Source organism: Balaenoptera physalus (genome assembly GCF_965194825.1).
Source record: "Balaenoptera physalus genome assembly, chromosome: 15".
In the NCBI taxonomy this organism is placed as follows: Eukaryota; Metazoa; Chordata; class Mammalia; order Artiodactyla; family Balaenopteridae; genus Balaenoptera; species Balaenoptera physalus.
The window spans coordinates 79,736,306-79,755,803 of record NC_138894.1 but is presented as its reverse complement, the minus strand read 5'-3'; the positions used below and the strand labels follow the sequence as shown (position 1 = coordinate 79,755,803).

At 38.4% G+C, this 19,498-nt stretch overlaps 1 protein-coding gene across 2 annotated transcripts in view; it reads right to left on the bottom strand.

The window, feature by feature from the left end:
* ATAD2B (ATPase family AAA domain containing 2B) overlaps positions 1-19,498 on the bottom strand; it is a 168,324-nt gene that overhangs the window by 5,181 nt on the left and 143,645 nt on the right. The window contains exons 25-28 of one of the 2 annotated variants that reach the window (XM_082427415.1): positions 17,872-18,555; positions 15,158-15,285; positions 14,722-14,850; positions 1,341-11,645 (exon numbers count right to left, since the gene is read on the bottom strand). In XM_082427415.1, coding sequence (XP_082283541.1) covers positions 11,604-11,645; positions 14,722-14,850; positions 15,158-15,285; positions 17,872-18,555 — 983 coding nt within the window. In that variant the 3' untranslated portion in view covers positions 1,341-11,603. Of the gene's footprint in view, positions 1-1,340; positions 11,646-14,721; positions 14,851-15,157; positions 15,286-17,871; positions 18,556-19,498 lie in introns of those variants that run through there. The other variant, XM_082427416.1, reaches the window with a different exon arrangement.

Below are 19,498 nucleotides of genomic sequence, written 5' to 3'. Positions count from 1 at the left end.
TTGAAGCACCACCTAAGTGGTCTGATTCACACTCACAGTTTGAATAACACTTATGACAGCTAACCCCAAAAGTCTCCAGCTCTGAACTCTCCCAAGCTTCAGACGTATTTATCTAAATGTCTGCTGGACCTGGATGTCGAAATGTCCAATACCGCGTTCACCCCAGATTTGCTATTCTCTCCTGTTCATTCTCAGCTAACGGCATTACTTATCTATCTGCTTCCCCAGGCCGAAACCTAAGAGCAATTCCAGGCTCCTCATTTATCCTCATCCCCAAAATACAATCACTCTACATTTTCTGCAAACTGTCCCTTTCTCAACTTCCCAAGTTCAGGCCTGCAGCATCCCTTACCTGGGATGAAAGGCATATAAAGTCCTTGTTAACCTCTAATACTAATACAATTTTTTTCTTTACTTTGCTTTAGAAAGAGCAAACTAGAAGTGCCCATAGTTGCCTGAACTTAACATGTTTGCCTCTGTCTCTATACTTTTGTTATACTGTTCCCTCTTCCTGGAATGTTCTCCCCCAGTTTTTTACCGCATATATTCCTTCACTTTTTGAGATGCTGTTAAAATATCATATCCACCTGAAGAACCTCCTATGAATTCCTAGGTGAGTTGAGTTCCCTTCCTCTATGCTCCAATGGCACCTAAGCTAAACCATTATCACTGCACTTACCTAATTTAAAACATTTTTTTCTCTTACTATGTCATCTTCTACTGAATATTTATTTCCAAGGGCAGGGACTGTTTTACCTAGCTTTTTAACTCCCGTGTCTAGCATTTACTTGGCATATGACAGGCAGTCAACATATCTTAAAGAAAGAAATTTTCTATTTTGTATGTATCTGGCAAATTAATATTTCTAAAGTTCCATTTTCAACATGCCACGGTGTTGTTCAAAAAATGTTCAAGGATTGTCACATGATAAAGTACAAATATCTTAAGCCTAGTCTTCCATAACAAGACCCCAAACTACACACACAGCTTTATCTTCCACTATACTTCCATATATATATATATAGCTTTAATTCTAAACAAGTCTACTCAGTCTTCCAAACTGACTTTTTGACCCTTATCTCCCAAAACCAGTACAACCCAAAAAAATGTTGGCCTATTAAATTCAAAACTTTGTTAGCAACTCACTAGTGATTAATCCACAATGCTGTGTGATATTAAACACACTGCTGTAATGGATACCTGGATGGGATCGTCACATCCTAACTTCCTTATCTCCAGTAAATGGCTAGTGGGGGAAAGGCCAAGATAAATTTTTGTTTAACTTGTAAAAGACATCACATATGTAAGAAAAACACTAAACGTTTTTCTGCTTTACTCACCTTTTTTTCTCCAGTCCAGGCTTCTTTCATCTTTCTTGGCTTGAAACTCATCAGGGATGAGGAGGAGAGGATTAGCTAACATGGGACTTCTTTCCCTGAAGCTATGCTTCTTCTGTTAATCAAAACACTGACCCGAAAGAGCTCTAAATAGCCAGAATTTCAGAAAGAAATAAAAATTCCAGTAAGAAAATCACGGTGTCATGACTTTTAGTGTGTGACCTTTCAGACCTGCCACATTAGCCATTCATCAAATGGTAGGACTATTAGCCCAAATGGTCCTACACAGACCAATCATTTCTGATTCTGGAACAAGAGGTGCTGTCAGGTAAACAGTTGGCATTAATAGAAGTCAAAGAAAAGGAGAAAGCCTGACTCCATCACCTCCAAGCACTCACTCTGAAGATAACTGTTGCTCCTGACAGGGGGAAAAGCCCCCAGTGCAAAATCTTCCATAGAACACTTCAATTCCCTCTGATTTCTTGTAGCTAATACATTGGCCTAATGAAAGGAAAATGAGGTTAGGAGGGCAAAGATGGGAGCAAACAAAAGGAGTACAAATGATTATTCAAAAATCTCAAAATGATTTGTAAAAATAATCTAAAAATGAAGGCATTCCTTCTAAGAGACTTCTGTTGGGATAACCAACAAAACCACAGTTTCAGGGTCAGTCCTCGAAAGAATAGAGAACATTAAAGTAGCCTACATTTATCCAACTTTGTATTTATTATTTCTAATCCATACAACTCTGGCAGGTGCCCTGGCTAGATGGTTTCATAAAGGAACCCCAAATGTTATTATCTTTAGCTTTTTTCCTGTTGGGCTGATGGTATTTTCCAGAGAAGGCTGTTACACTCCTATCTGGAGAGACTTTCCCTATGTTCTGAAAGTGGCTTTTTAGTCTCCCACTCTTAAATAGGAGCAGATAACAACGAATTACCAAACATTTGAAAAAAGGCTGTAATACTAAACAGGGGCTAAAACAAAGAAGAAAAGCAACTTGGAGGAAATAGTCTATGCAGGTAGAAGAAAAACTAAGGAAGAAAAAGTAGTTATTAATATCCTCAGAGAGATGAGCTGATTTTGCATCCATGAAACAAGAACAAAATGATACTTTAAAAAAGTCAAGGGAACAAAATAGCTTTAAAAGAAATTAAATATAGAAATAAAAACCTGAAAGGCAATTACAGAATTTAGAGAACAGTCTAGGCAGGCCAATATCTGAGTAACAGTAGTTCTAGAAATGGAGAACAAAGAAAACAAAGCTGAGCAAATTATAAAGAAATAACTCGGGAAAATTTCTCAGAACATGAGGACATGAGTTTGCGGAGTAGAGAAGCCCACAGATTTCTAGCCCACAGACACCTACCCAGACATGTCTGTGAAATTCCAGAACATTAGGGAAAGAGTGAAGATTCTAAAAGCTTTGGCAAAGGAAAACAGTATCAGGAAAATGAGTCAAGGATCAGAATAACATTGGACTTCTCAACAGCAACACAGGATACAAATGACAGTAAGAAGAGAGAGGCAAAGGATGGTAGTGAATAAGGTCCCAAGAAAATGGCTATGCAAGATCTTGTACATGCCAATGCAAATTTGGAAAAGGTTAGAATGCTCCAGGAGACATTTTCTCAAGAAGATGAAACACTAGCATACCTTATTTGTTTGAAGATACCAAAAAGAGAGTTGGACTACTGGGGATGAATCTGCGGACCAGTTGTGGTTAATACGTAGAAAACTAGGCAAATAATAACAAAGACTTATTAACCAAAAAGTGTACAGGAAAGGAAAATAATATACTAAATAGCTCAGCTGTCAATAGCTTTTACATAGTTACAATAATGTAAATACTGAATAACGATCTAATGAAAATGATAACCAGTTGGGAGGATAGGAAAACAAGAAGTGTGGGTGTATGCTGGTGGCAGGTGTGACTGTCCCCTTCCAGGGTGGAAAATCAAAAGATAACAGCAAAAACTGGAAAATAAAAAAGCAGCCATATAAGAATAGTATGTAGAAATACAGAGATGCATACCAAATAATTAGTTTCAGGTGCTGAAAACAATTGGCTCTGGGGAGACTTTCTCTGTGGGAAGGAGGGGAAATCAGGGGATTGCTGGTTTGTATAACAAGGCTTCTAGACCAACTTTATCCTTTAAACTACATATCTGCATTTCCAATTTAAAAATAAATTTTAAAGCAAGATGTAAAATAATTCCATTTACATACATTTTTAAAAAACCAAAACCATTTTTATGGGTACATACAAATATAATATTTGTATAATCAGAGCAGTAATGACTAAGAATTATTGAACATTTACTATGTGCCTGGTACTGTTCCAAGTGCTTTACATATGTTGACTCAAATACATAATCCTCACAATAACCATCGTGGGCTTAGTGCTATCATTATCCTCCATGTTACAAATAGACTGATGTGCAGACAGGTGAAATAACTTGCAGAATGTCACAGAGCCAAGGATGGACATACCTAGGATTCAAACTCAGTCTGGCTTCAGCACCCATACTATTACCTTCTCAAATAATAAATTAAAAACACAGACAAGAAAGATGTTCATCAAAGGCATCAAAGTGGCTCCCTCTGGGCAAGAAAGAAAAGGAATGGGACTGGGGAGGAGTAGAAAGGGAACTTCAACCTTATCCAGAATTTTTTTTTCTTTAAAAAAAGAACAAAATCAATTATGACAAACTGTTAGCATTTAATTCTGGATGGTGGGAATATGCACACTATATTATTCTCTGTAGTATTTTGTAGTTTAAAAAATGTTTATTAATAAGGGAGAAAAACTTGAATAAGGGCAAGTGAATTTCTCTTTCACCTTAATGATAGATAAGAATCCAAGCTCTGAAGCGACACAAGACAGAACCCCAGCTAACACTCATTAGCTGTGTAACCTCGGGCAAGTTGCTTAACCAACTCCTTATTTCAGTTTCCCCTTCTGTTAAGCGGAACCAATGACAGTTCTTACCTCATATAATTGCTGTGATAATTAAATGGTTAATTCTTAAAATAGTACCTAACACGCAGATGTTTGTTTTGCTATTACTACTACAGGGTGATGCCAGTAGACATACTGTCACCCAGGCATTGGCCACTACTAGATAACATCTTGTTTACTCTTTGCCCACTGAACTGTAAGCTCCAAGAGAAGCAGGACCTTGCTGTCCTGTCCTCAGCTGTAACTCTAATGCCAAGAACTGTGCTTGGCAATTGGCAGTTGCTCAAATTAATTTGTTAAATAAATTTTGACCTGTAGTGACACGGAACTGCTTGTACTTTCCCTTGCAGCTGTCATGCTATTTCACTTCTCAATCTGTGCTTCTGTTGTTCCTTCTGCCTGGAAGGCCTTTGCTATCCTGATGCCTCAGCTCAGGCATCAGGTTTCTCAGGAAGGCTTCTCGGAGGTTGGGCTACATGCTCTTCCTCTGTACACCTACAGTGCCTTAGGCAGAACTCAACTGTCACACATGCCATGTTACACTGAAATGACGTTTGTGTGTCCGTCTACCCATACAAGAAGTCAAGCATAGTGATTAAGAGCATCAACTCTGGAGCCAGACTGCCTGCCTTTGAATCCTGGCTGTGTGACCTTGGGCAAATTACTTTATGTCTCAGTTTCCTGGCCTGTAAAATGAGGATAATAATAACTTATCTCATAAGGTTCTCATAGGATTAAAGTGTCTATCTGTATTTGTAAAATACTCAGAACAGTCCCTGGCACCTAGTAAATGTGATATAAGTATGTTATAACAATCTCACTGAAGATAGACACGATGTCTTGACCATGTTTACTTTCCCTCAAATTGATGACTTTTACGCTAGTCCAAACTAAAGGATTAGTGCCCAAACTAAGTCAGCTGCAATGAAGATGGAGAAGGGGTGATGGATATTTGACAAGTTTAGAGGGAGAAAAAAAAATCAACAGAACATGCTGCATGATTAGAATGAGATGCACCATAAAGAGGATAAAATTTAGGATGACAGGATTTGGATACTTGATGGACATGGTTTTATTCATAAGATGGAAAATGTAAGAAAAGCAAAAAGGAAAAAGAGTTCTTGGCAAATTTTTAACAAAAGTGCTTCATGCAATGCTTAAAGAAAGAACACTTTATAAAAATAGTGTGAACCCTGATCAACCATGACAGAAATCTGGCACATTACATCTAAAAGAACTTAAGCTCCATGAAGACAGGGACTTTATCTGGGGTTTTTTTGGCTGCTTTATTTCCAACTCCTGCAACAGTGCCTGGCATACAGTAGGCACTTACTGTGTATTTATTGAATCTATGAAAGGATGATTTAGATGTTTCAGCTTTCTATGTCAATTAAACCAAAAAGAATTAGGCATTTTCTATGCGTCCAGCATTGTTTTAAATTCCTGCAAGGAATATAAAATATAATACTTCTTTTGTATCCCCTTTCCCACGTGAATAAATTACTAAGATTTACATAACACTAGTAATTTACTATGTTACACAGTACAAAATACAGCTAAGTTCTGAGGATGAATGACACCGTACAGGAGATTTATTGGTGTAGAATCTAGGCCCACTCCTGAAATATGAGCAAGATTTCAACACATAAAGATACTCCAGGTGGTGAAAGTGATACGATATAATATGAAGGGTCACAAGCAACTAAGAAAAAGTTTTGGTAAAGTGGGACTAGACTGTAGAAAAGCCAGGTAGAGGCAAAGGGCAAACAAAATGCCAGCTCCCTCAGAAGGCTTCCCTCATTGCCTCCATTCCTAAACAGAATTAATTGGTTCCCTTCTTAGAACTCTGAACAACACTGTGTTCCTTCTATTTCAGCCCTTAACCCCCTGAATCATTACTACTAGTATTTGTACCAACCGCCCCTAGCAGACTATAAGCTCCTTAAGGATAGAGAATATGTCACCTGTGTATCACATATGTCTAGCATAGTGCCTAGGACATAACAGACATATGACTGTGTGGGTAAGAGAGGGAATTTGTATTTTAAAAAATAGCCAAGAGGTAAATTTTCAGGTGTTTGGGCATAGGGATAAAATGAAGTAGGTACTTAAAGATTAGTCTCTCGGGCTTCCCTGGTGGCGCAGTGGTTGAGAGTCCGCCTGCCAATGCAGGGGACACGGGTTCGAGCCCTGGTCTGGGAGGATCCCGCATGCCGCGGAGCAACTAGGCCCGTGTGCCACAACTACTGAAGCCTGCGCGTCTGGAGCCTGTGCTCCGCAACAAGAGAGGCCACGGTGGTGGGAGGCCGGCGCACCGCGATGAAGAGTGGCCCCCGCTTGCCGCAACTGGAGAAAGCCCTCGCACAGAAACAAAGACCCAACACAGCCAAAAATTAATTAATTAATTAAAAAAAAAATTAGTCTCTCACTTTACTGTAGCTTTGAGTCCAATGGAAACTAAAACTGGATACATAAACCCAGCTTCATCCTTGGAGCCCTCAAAACTTGACTGAGACTCAAATGCAATTATAAACTCTCTAAGCATTCAGATAAAGCTTTATTTTTTTAAAATAAATTTATTTATTTATGTATGTATTTTTGGCTGCATTGGGTCTTCGTTGCTGCACACAGGCTTTTCCTAGTTGCAGCGAGCAGGGGCCGCTCTTTGCTGTGCTGCGTGGGCTTCTCATTGCAGTGGCTTCTCTTGTTGTGGAGCACGGGCTCTAGGTGCGCGGGCTTCAGTAGTTGTGGCATGCGGGCTCAGTAGTTGTGGCTCACGGGCTCTAGAGCACAGGCTCAGTAGTTGTGGCGCAAGGGCTTAGTTGCTCCGCAGCATGTGGGATCTTCCCGGACCAGGGCTCGAACCCGTGTCCCCTGCATTGGCAGGCGGATTCTTAACCACTGCGCCACCAGGAGCCCAGATAAAGGTTTAAAAAAATCTGTTTCCCAGGTTTATCATTACCAGTCTTTTGATATAGACAATCAAAAGTAAAAATTAGGGACTTCCCTGGTGGTCCAGTGGTTGAGAGTCCACCTTCCAATGCAGGGGACGTGGGTTTGATCCCTGGTCGGGGAACTGGGATCCCACATGCTGCGGAGCAGCCAGGCCTGTGTGCCACAACTACTGAGCCCCCACGCCACAATTACAGAGCCCACGTGCTCTGGAGCCCATGTACCACAACCAGAGAGAAGTCCGTGCGCTGCAACAAGGGATCCTGTGTGCCGCTGCTGGGACCCAATGCAGCCAAAAATAGATAGGTAAATGAATGAATATTTAAAAAAAAAAAAAAAGTAAAAATTATACAATCTGTAAAACCAAGAAAAACAAAGTCTTACTCAAATTCAAACAGTTCCTTTTTACTGTGAAAAAAAAAAAGGAAAAAGAGAAAATTAAAGATTTATATACAGGAAGATTAGTATACTAATCTTGGGACATGAAAAGGTGTCTCACGGCAGACGGCAGAAACATGGGCAATCTAAAGCCAAGAACATTGTATTCGCTTAAAGCAACAAGCCCCTCAAAATTCTGGTATGAAATCTCTCTCCACATTTAAATTCTATGTATTGTTCAAAATACACTGATAACTACCTGATCAAAGAGAAAACAGTATAGAATAAGTGAACCATACTACCTGATCGTATATTGTAGCATAGTCTTCCAATTAGAAAAACAAATTTCAGAAGTAATCCATTTGCTTCTATACAACGACTTTTAGACAATCTTCAACTGAAGTTAAAACCACACTTTCTCAACAGAAAAACTTTTAGATAAAAAATACTGAGGGCTACTAAAATCTAAAAGAATCATATAACAAGATTTTTGGCGTGCTTAATAAACATCAATACGCCCTAGCTACAAAATGAGTTCAGCTAGAAAAGTAGCATTGCATTTGCAGCCAACAGTAATCATAATTAAGCTAAAGAAAGACATGTTTTTCTTGTCATCTTTATTCAAGTATTTCACAGCAGTTATATTACAAATTACAGTAAATGTTCAAAATTCCAGAATTCAAAAATTAAATAATTTATTTCAAACTAATGTAAAATGAAGTCAGATGCAAAATATCAACTTAACACAATTCTAAATTAAACTACAAACCCAAAACAGACCATAGTTGATGAAGTCTACTTAATCTGCAAAGTAGACATACATGACTGAAACCAAAGAGGACTCCCAAAGTCTAAATAACCAAATGTACAAAATACAAAAGATGTAGGTACAAGTCCAAATTCAAGCTTACAATGTGATTACAAATAATAATTATAATAACAATGGCATTCAGCTACGGGACCTGACACTGAAGATACCTACCGAATAGCACCATAGCTGAACCAACTTAATCAAAAAATGGGAAGATATTACCACCCCACTCCCTAAAAATAAAATCCAGTAAACCTACAAATACATTGGCATATGAGAAAAATCAAGTCACGAAAGGACATAAAACAAACAAAAAAAATTAATCACAGGTGAGATTCAAGCTCAAAAACACAATTCCACAGCCATCAGTTTCAACCCTAGTGCGGTTCCATCATCTTCGAAAGGCTCCTATGGTCCCCACAGCTGAGCATTAACTATTGTTGGGCTGTGCCGTGATACATATTTTAGTGATCTGAGAGCAAGGTTTTACACAGGAGCTTATCATTTATAATGCTCACAATAGGAAATAAGAACAGAGGTCAATTTGTACATATTTTTGCCAATGCTATAAGGCAAAAATTAAGAACTTACAGAAAGGTAAACAAAATTGAGTCCACTTGGATAATTTCACAAGCTGCTTTAAACTATAGAACCACCAGATATCTGTAAAATAAGAAAAACTGGTATAGTATGTGGGGGGAAAGAGGCCAGAGGAGTTGGTACAATTTCACCTCATTTTTCTCCCCTTGGCACTAGATTGGCTTTCTCTTTAAGACCTAAACTGTTCAAAGTGGCAGTTCCTATCATACTGAGGTTGCCTCCTATTTCTCCATCTATATCAAGGTTAAAATTAAAAAACTTGATCTTTTGGAAGCATTTTAATGCTAAACAGAAATAAATTTCCCTTGTCAAACTCACTGATGGCTAAGATCTTAATTAACTTGTACAAATTTAGTAAACTACTAAGAACATATGCATTTTTTTTTCCATTCACAAGTGCTGCTGTTACTTGAACAGAATGCTTCTGAATTAGAGTAACTGGAATAAATATTTAAAGAAAAATAGTGCAGCAAGAACCTGAGACTTGCAAAAAACCCTTTTACCAGAAACTTGCTACAAAAAATCTGCTACATCTTATTTCATCAAATCTTTAAATTCTGTAACAATTTCCATCAAAATACAAAATGCTAATGTATTAGACTGTAAAATAGCTTGAACTGGTATGATGGTAATAAATACTAAAGTAAGCATGAAAATCCTCCCAATAATCAAATTAGAGGTTTCAAATAACCTCCCCTTTAAAATTGGTTCATCGTTAATCGCACTTGCCCACCTTAAAATACAGTGTGTCTACATGGGTAGTATCTTGAATTATATATGACTAACTGAGTATTATGAAAACTTCCTAGGTATAAAGAAAACAAGTGGCATTATTTAAAAATTAAACTAGAATTAGAAGGCATAAAATGTTAATGTAAATGCAAAGAAGCACTTCAGATTACTGCAGTAGCCTTGGCCAAAGTGTGCTTTCTGCGCTGGCGTCCAGCACCCTACAAAGCCAGAGACGAGGAGACAAGTACCTTAGCTTCAGCATGTAAACGGTGGCAAAGTGAATACAGAACTCTGTAGACACTGTTGGTAACTAAAATACAAAAAGCTGAGGTAGCTCAGTATCTCTGCAGTAGTCCAAGACCGTTTGCTCTAATTAAAACCCAAACTACATGTGTTGCATATATTGTAAAGACACACCTGCAGCTAACAGCTATAATGAATGAAGATACCAAGAAAACTTGTCAAAATTTTCTACTTTTTTGTTTAAAAATCATCTGATAAAAAATGTCACTGCACTCCCTTTGTCTCTTTGCAACTGCCTAGACTGTGTCTCTGAATTTGTAGAAAGTTTGTGTAAAACTAGTAACCCATAATTAATTTTAGATAAGTACAAGTCACAGAAATCGCTTAACAAGATCCAAAACGGGTTCCAATCAAAATGAATAGTTGTGAAGGTAAGCTTATGATAAGGGATTTAAACATTAATACTGTTATTCAAGGACCATACCAGAGCTCACTTGCAACTATGCATATAGAAAATGAATTTTATGGAGCTTCTGACAAATTCCTCTCTTTTCTGTCCATTTGGCAAGTCCTGGCTTTAAACCAAAACTGTAACAATTTAGTATACATGAAAATCATTCTTCTCGGGGAACTCAAACATGAATAACTATTAAACTGCCATTGACAGAAGAAAACAGAATGTCACTCTATTTTCTGACCATCATTGTCATCCATACCAAAAAGGGTGTGTGTTTTTTGATGGCCTGTGAATTTTTTGTTGTTGTTGTTTTATTATTATATGTTTCTTAAACAGAAACGGACCATACAGGAAAACTTACCATTTTAGTATATTATGTGGCTTAACCACTGTCTTGATCGAGTTTTGAAAACAAGATAGGCATTTTATACCAAAACACTGGTTGCCTCTTAATGATACAGAATATCAAAACTTGTTTTCAGGGTTGTGACCAAAGAAAACATTCTAATTCATTTGCTACAAGTAAGCCCATCCTTGTGTTTAGCCTTATCTTTCTCGAATAAAAAGGCACATTAAAGGCAGTTCTAAAGAGCCTAATCTAATTTTATCCAGTTTCTTCAGTTTCCCACCAGAATATACCATAGCCAACTTTAAAACAGGCTTCAGTCCGTTACCCAGAAGAAAAAATAAAAACAAATATGATAAAAGGGGGGCGGGGGGGGGGGACAGGTTGCCCACTGTTTAAACAATTCAACACACTTAGAACTGCCCCATCCAGTTTCCTCGTGTTTGCTGGTCTGCTCCCTAAGAGAGGTCTCCAAAAGAGAGTGCACAAAAAGAGGAGCAGAAGTGAGAGCAGTTTCTGTAGCACCAAAATCTCCAATCTGTGGGGTTGTATTTTTTATTTGTGGAAAATACAACATGTTTCTGAAGTTCTGTTTGGTTCTTGTAGGCTGGCTGGTTTCAGGTACCTGAGACAATAGCACCAAATTCAACAGAGAGAAAGAATGAGTGAGAGAGCACTTTACACCAAGGCTCTGCACATAATTGGTGCGATTTGAAATTGAATGGCTCAGAAGACTGCTCTGGCAGGAGCAGATTGGAGAGGATAAACCACTCTTCTTGAAAGGTTCATAGGAATGTCTCAAACATATGAACTGTTCTTTCCATCTCCTATAAGGGGGGAAAAAAGTACACGTTATCTATTAAAGGAAAGACAAAAGCATTACAGAAAAATTCACTTCAAATTAACTTTCTAGATAAAGAATTTTAGATACAAAGTTAAGCTTTAAATATATTCCTGATTACAATACCATAGCTACTGTGTAAGGCTATCTGCCCTAGACACTTCCAAATGCCTCCTATTTTACATTTAGGCTAATGAGGATGATGCCAGCAACGGTGAGTACTTACTGTGCCGGATGCGGTACTAAGAAATTGACACGCATAAGCACTCTGCCAGCTAAAAATAGCAGCCAGGATTTGAATACAGGTAGCCTCACTCCAGAGCCTGCACCCTTCCTGACTCATTATATTCGACTGACTCCCAAAGCAAAATGAATGTATTCAGTATAATAAAACTTGTACCCAAAGTAGAACGCACCCTGCTCCCAGTGCTACTGACTTCAATCAGAGCTGAAATTAAAAAAGAAAAAAAAAAAAAAAAGCCAGAAAGAGTCGATGCCATCAACACCAGGAATGCCACTCACTGGTGATTCTGCTATAGATTCCTTCTCTCCTAAATGAGACCCCTATATTACAGGGTTCCAAGACCCATACTGCAAGATGTTTCAACTGCTGAAGAGTATTCAATCCATTCACGCTCATCAAATGTCAAGCATGTGAACAAAGAAGTTCTAGAATTTTTAAAAAGTAAAGAACTCTACCCCACACATTACATTCAGATGGGCAAATGTCAAATACATCTAAGGGCTTCCCTGGTGGTGCAGTGGTTGAGAATCCGCCTGCCAATGCAGGGGACACGGGTTTGAGCCCTGGTCTGGGAAGATCCCACATGCCGCAGAGCAACTGGGCCCGTGAGCCACAACTACTGAGCCTGTGCGTCTGGAGCCTGCCTGTGCTCCGCAACAAGAGAGGCCACGACAGTGAGAGGCCCGTGCACCGCGATGAAGAGTGGCCCCCACTTGCCGCAACTAGAGAAAGCCCTCGCACAGAAACGAAGACCCAACGCAGCCAAAAATAAATAAATTAATTTGAAAAAAAAAAACTAAGACATTTGGTTTTCCCTTCCATCTTTAAACACCTCCAAAGAAATTATATCCTACCTCTCTACAGAACTAACAGGCCATACTAACAGATTATCATCTGATCAAAAAGTTCTTATAAATGACCAATCAAAATTACTTCTGCTAAATGTTTCATCATGTTACTGAGTAGGAGAAAAGTTCTGTTATAAAATACAATACCCAATACTATCCCAATTTTTAAATATATATTCACACTTTTATACATATTATGTACATCTAGACATTTTTAAAGGATGGAGGATATTCTAAAAGATTAACGCTGATTAGTTTCCTCTAACTGGTGGGATATGGGTGACGTTTTTATTTCTGTTATTTCTATATATTGTATAAGGTCAGTATAGATTCGTAAAAATGTGACTCATAAAAATGTGATTACAAAGTAACTTTTAAATGCTCTCTTGCTTTGATTCAAGTCCAATACAGGCATACCCCCGAGATGTTACGTTCCAGACAAAAGCAAATAAAGTAAATCATACAAATTATTTAGTTTCCCGGTGCATATAAAAGTTATGTTTACACTATACTGTGTAATGGCATTATGTCTAAAGAACAATGTATACACCTTAATTTTAAAAATGCTTTAAAAAATTTCTTAAAAAAATGCTAACCATCATCTGGGCCTTCAGCAAGTCGTAATCTTTTTGCAATAACATCAAAGATCACTAATCACAGGGACTTCCCTGGTGGCACAGTGGTTAAGAATCCACCTGCCAATGCAGGGGACATGGGTTCGAGCCCTGGTCCAGGAAGATCCCACATGCCACAGAGCAACTAAGCCCATGCGCCACAACTACTGAGCCTGCACTCTATAGAGCCCGTGAGCCACAACTACTGGAGGCCGCGGGCCACAACTACTGAAGCCCGCGCACCTAGAGCCCGTGCTCCGTGACAAGAGAAGCCACTGCAATGAGAAGCCCGTGCACTGCAACGAAGAGTAGCCCCCACTCGCCGCAACTAGAGAAAGCCCGCGGGCAGCAACAAAAAACCAACACAGCCATAAATAAGTAAGTAAGTAAATAAATAAATAAATTTACTTTTAAAAAATCACTAATCACAGATCACCATAACAAATACAATAATGACTGAAATATTGCAAGAATTACCAAAATGTTAACACAGAAGCACGAAGTGAGCAAATGCTGCTGGAAAATGGCGGTGTTGACACAAACCTTCAATTTGCAAAGAACGCAATATCTGCACAGTGCAATAAAGCAAGGTATGCTTATATTCTTTATTACACATGCAAAATAATCACATCCTCTACACACAAATCTTTTACTAGAAATACTTCTTGAGAGCAGAGACTTTTGTCTTATTTTATTTGCTCAGATGACCTCAAAAAGAAGTGTGACTTAATCATGTAAATTATATGAATAGAGATATAAGCTCGTATTTATAAAAAACTTTCTTATGGCCCAGAGTTGTCCAGAAAGCGAATGGTTCACCTCTAAAGTGTCTAAGCACAAGGACAACCACTCCTTCATGTGGTTATTTCACAGGACTGGATCTGATTAAATGAGATGACTTCTAAGTTCTCTTCCAATCATTAATAGGGTGGCCAGTAAGTCTCATGGCCCATGCCAACTCCTTTTAACCAGCAGTGGCTGCCTAGGGAGCAGTGGTAACACGGACCGTGAGGCCATGCTCACATTCAATAGGCCCAAGTGATATGCTTAATCGGTCAAGTCAGTGGTAAGTAAGGGAGGAGAGAGCTGTGACATGCTCACCTGTGTATCTGCCAACCATGAATCTCTGTGTTTTGATAAACAAAGAATCCCAGATTACTTCTGTCCTGAGACAAAATGGTACCAGGAGTATATTTTTGTAACTCTTAATGATTCTTCTAATCTTAAATCTTCAAACCACTCTTCAGTTACTTGGTGAAAGATTTAGACTAAAATAACTTTTTTTTTTCCTCTTTTCTTTGGGACAAGTAAAAGCACATATTTGTTTATTCCACAGATGAACTAATAAGCACTCACCTCTGTAAGTTGTGATTTGTCATAATCTTTACGGTGACGGTAGATGCACTGACTAAGAAGAGAATATAATCTCTCAAGTTGATCAACTGCCAGATTGTTGCTTTTATCTACCAATAAATCAAGCAATTTCTAAGAAAAATTAAAAGAAAAAAGAATAAAATGAAATTTGATTTCATTGTTCAAACTGAAACGGTTCCACTCAAATGCTAGGCAACAGACACCACATGCTATGGTGTAATAGTGACAACCTGAGTTTAGAAGATTCCAGGGCTTAGTTTATTACCAAGAACATTCTCATATTTCTAAACCCCTCAAAACACACACAACTCTTTTTCATTAGAAGCCCTAAAGTACTTATATTCCGTTAAAGCAAAAGATTATCAAAACTAGCTTTATTTCCATTCATTTAAAACTGCCTGGGAAGAGCTAAGCTTACCTTCAATCTCTCATGATCAACTATAAGAGGTGGCACAGGCTCAGATGGCTCTTCTGGAACCAGTTCCAGGCTTGTTGTTTTTGCCTGCTCTAAAATTAACTTACGATATTTCTTTACTTTAGAAGCACCTACAATTGAAAAAAAAAAAAAAAAAAAAAAAAGCACTGCAGCAAATAAAAGTTAAGAAAAATCAGACAAACAATTATACATTCTTTTACCCACCACAAATCCTTTTGGAATAAGGGTGTAATTCTTCAAATAATAAATGATTTTTTTGAGGGGGGTAAGACTAAGCATCCCAGATTAAAGAGAACTAGACCACAACTACGAAAGCCAAGTCATACCAGAATATCATCTTAACAAACATATCCCCTAAAAGGAAGATAAGAGTAATCTTCAGCTCTAAGCAGTAACTTATAAACTGTCTTCATTCTCTGTATGATAATCATTTTAAAGTTTGGAGCTCTCAGAACTAGAAGAAAGGAAGCAACCTAGAAAAGCAGATACTAACACAAAGTGAGGCCAACCTGCCTCATATTTGCCTCCCAATGCAAAACATTTTCTTCAACATTGCCTGAAATGTCTTACTTTTCTCTGTTATACTGCCTGTGTTACACAAAATTTTCTCTTAAAAATATAAACCCATTAAAAATGCAAAAGGTCTAGTGTCCTTCCCTACTACCTTAGAGTGAATTAGTATAATCTAATTACTTTCCTCCCAACATCTTGCTGAGACCAGCCACACTGAAAAAACAGAAACTGTGAGGTCGCTGCGTATAACTTGACAGCGCCCGGCACTGTGATGGCTAGGGAGGGCAGGTAAACCATCAAGCCTTACGCTCCCTAAGCAGGAGCACTCTGAGAGGAGGCCGAGGGGGGAGGAGCACCAGGACAAACTTGGACTGTTTCAGAACTTGATACAGGACCTGGCCCATGCTCAGGGCCACTAAGGAGACCCTTCCTCCTCCCTCCTCCCTCCTGCATTAGTCCTCTTAGTCCCAAGTCTTTAAACAATTCCTTTTCCTCAATGCCTGCTATATAGATAAATAATAAAAGAACCAAAATGTTGCCTTCAAAAACATATACCCTGATATACCAGAGAAATTTTATATTTCAGAAAGCCTTTAGCGTGAAAGCCTTTATTTATAGTTCAATTAATATATGCTAGGAGTTTTGTTAAGACCATACGGATCCTCATTATTACATCCATGGACTTCTAGAGGCCCAAGAACCTGAATTAGGAACCACTACACTAGGTTACATTGCCCTGACAGTTACAAATGAAAGCTTCCAGTAAAGCTTTTACACAACAAATATCTTTAAAGCTTTTAGATCACCAGTTGAACATAATATTCATTTAAACCTTTTCTGCAAGCTTACTAAAATCTCATAGTGAACTAGCATTAAAAAGAACTTCTCCTCCCCACCCACTCTGCCTCATAACAGGAATCTCTCCATTTTTCCCACTCTGTCCCATTCATTACTTAACTCTAGCTTCAACACATTTTTTTAAGTTCTGTCTATATGATAGCCCAGGATAAATAATGCTCTTAAAATTGCTTGCTATTATTAAATATTGGAGAAAAAGAAAAATTCTCAACAGGCAGCATTTAAGAACCGTACCTCTCTCTTTATCCATTAAAAGAATTCTAAGACTTTGAATAATACCATCCTACTCTCTAATTCTACTGGAGGGCTCAAAAAACTGGCATTAAAAAACTTCTCTCACATAGCCCAAATCCCAGGCTAACACTATACACTCCACACAATTTAGAGAGCATGATACAATTTCAAGATAACCTGGTATAAGAAGAGTGCTTATTTGGGAAGGAAATTCAGTACACTGAGCAGAGTAGATCTCTAAATCACCCCATTTCACTATGGGCTAAAGAATAATGATAAACAACAAAGCGGGGCCAGAGAAACCCTCAACTCCCCCTTTCTGCTGCTTCTTAAAAGAATCATATACCCAAAGCAAGTCAGGAGTGGGCAGAGTGCTCTGACTCTGCGAGAATAAAGTAACTTTGACAGTGAGGATTCTGCTGCTTTCTTCCACCACTGGTCGTATAGATAGAGTCTCCTAGACTAAACATCCCTCAGATTCAACTAACAGTGACTGCCTGGCATGAATATACCTTAGTATGTGCCAGGTACCAGGAGAGACGATTAATATACATGACTTATATAATCCCTGCAGTGACACCATTCTGAAGTTTAATTTAGAAGATAAAGGACACAGGGTTGGAGAATATAAGCAACTAGCTCAGAGTCACATGATTATAATGAACAGGAGTGGTAATTTAATGTGGGTTTATATGACTTTACTATACCATACTGCTACAGTATCCAAGTCTTCTCACCCACCCCAACCCCACCCCAATAATCCTTCTGTTAGAAATCCATCTTCTTAACACTTGTGGATCTACTCAGCTTTTAGTCATACATCCATTAGGACAGGGGTGATAATCAGGTGGGAGGCAGAAGAGGAAGCAGCCAGGTAAGCAATGCATTCTGGACCACAAACCCTCTGAGACATTCACCAAAATTTATTATGCATGTGTACACTTTTCTAGGGAAAGGGGTGAAAACTGCAACAGAGTCTCAAAGGGGTATAATTATTTATCAACTATTGCTACTGGGGGCCAGATAAAATATGCACTTAATTAACTCTGGAGTTAAAACCTTCAGGAAAAATTTTAAAACATTAGCTCTACCTTCTTTATCCAGTTCTGCATCTTTAACCTCCACATCAGGGCCAGGTTCGAACTTCTCATTATTGCTACATTCCACTGCCTCTAGTTTCTCAGGATCATCTCCATGATTTTCATTTGAAGTTTCTGGTTTTTCTTTTGACTGGTCCTCCAGAAGATTCTTTTGTTCAGAACTACATTTGTCTCCACTACCACAGAAAGAAACTACTTCAGCTTTGCCATTCTGACACTCCAGAAGTGGTATTCCTTCAAAACTGTCAGTGGAGACCTCACCGTTTAGACAGCTTCCTTTAAGGAAAGACTCTTTCCTAGATGTCTGTTCTGGATTTAGAGAACTGCTGCTGTTGACGAGTAGAGACTCATTTGAACTTTCCTCTTCAGTAGATGCAAAGTTCTCTTTTGTGCCCGCTCCGTTGTTAAGCCTCTGCCCCTGGTCCATGTCCATGATGTCACACGATGATTCATCATTGGTCATAGATAAGTCTCCAGTCTCCTCTCCATTTTCTTCATGGCAGTCAGTGCTTACCTCAAACTCTCCATTTTCTAGCAATTTCCTGTCCTCCATATGATTCTCATAGTCAGCAAATTTGGTGTCCTCTTCATCTTTTTTTAAATTATTGACTTTCCTTTTCTTAATAATTCCTTTACCCCACTGTGATCGCCGCCTTGATTTTCTCCGAACTCGAACTATTTTACAAAGAAGGGAAAAAGATATGTAGAACTTGGAATGCAATGCTTGTTTTACAAATGTTTATTAAATAAGACCCAAACAAAAGTAAACCCATACTAGCGTAACACAGACAAAAATTACTTAGCTCTTAACATCCATGCTGACTAATCCTCACAAACTACAAGTAAAATGGATATGAAGTCAGGGATGAACTCTGAAGAATGAAAGAAATTTAAATTTATTTCCTATATGAGTTTACTCAGCACTCACTTTTTACCACTGCCCTGGATTCTACTTTATAGCTGTTCCTAATTCCTAACATACAGGGGCCAAGCGTACTATACACACATTTAAGGAATGACCACATTACCAAGCTGCCTGGAAGGTTTGGGGCTATAGCCCTGGACTTCCACCAGGAAGATGAGTGCTTTGCCAGCAAGATCACCCAAAAGCTCCTAAACCATGAAAGAAAATTAAAGTATGATCCACTATATGAAGCGAGAATAGTTACAGGTATCCCTACAAAGCAATCTCTACTGCCTCTCCTTCCAGGAGAAATAGAAGCCCTATGAAGGTTATATAGACAATGTGGTTAGCCAGCTGTTAGCCATCTACCACAAATGGTTCACCTATCAGGATCAATTTCTTGCAAAGTTGTTATTTGAAAATATGTAGAAAAATTAAGCCCTCTGCTATCAAAGCAGCAACAACATTAACAAACAATGAAAATAAATATTTGGTCAGTTATGTGAAACGGGAGACCTACAAAAGTTCTAGGGACTACACTCTTAGATGTTAGAAACTATCATGAGCTTTTATGAGTAGATAGCTGGTACTTCCAGGTAACGATGGACCCAGGAATCATTAATTTCCCATGTATGTATCAAAGGTAGCTGGTTATGCAAGTCGATCCCATTGTCCCTTAAATAAAAAGTTAAGTTTTCTTTTGCAATGTGGGAC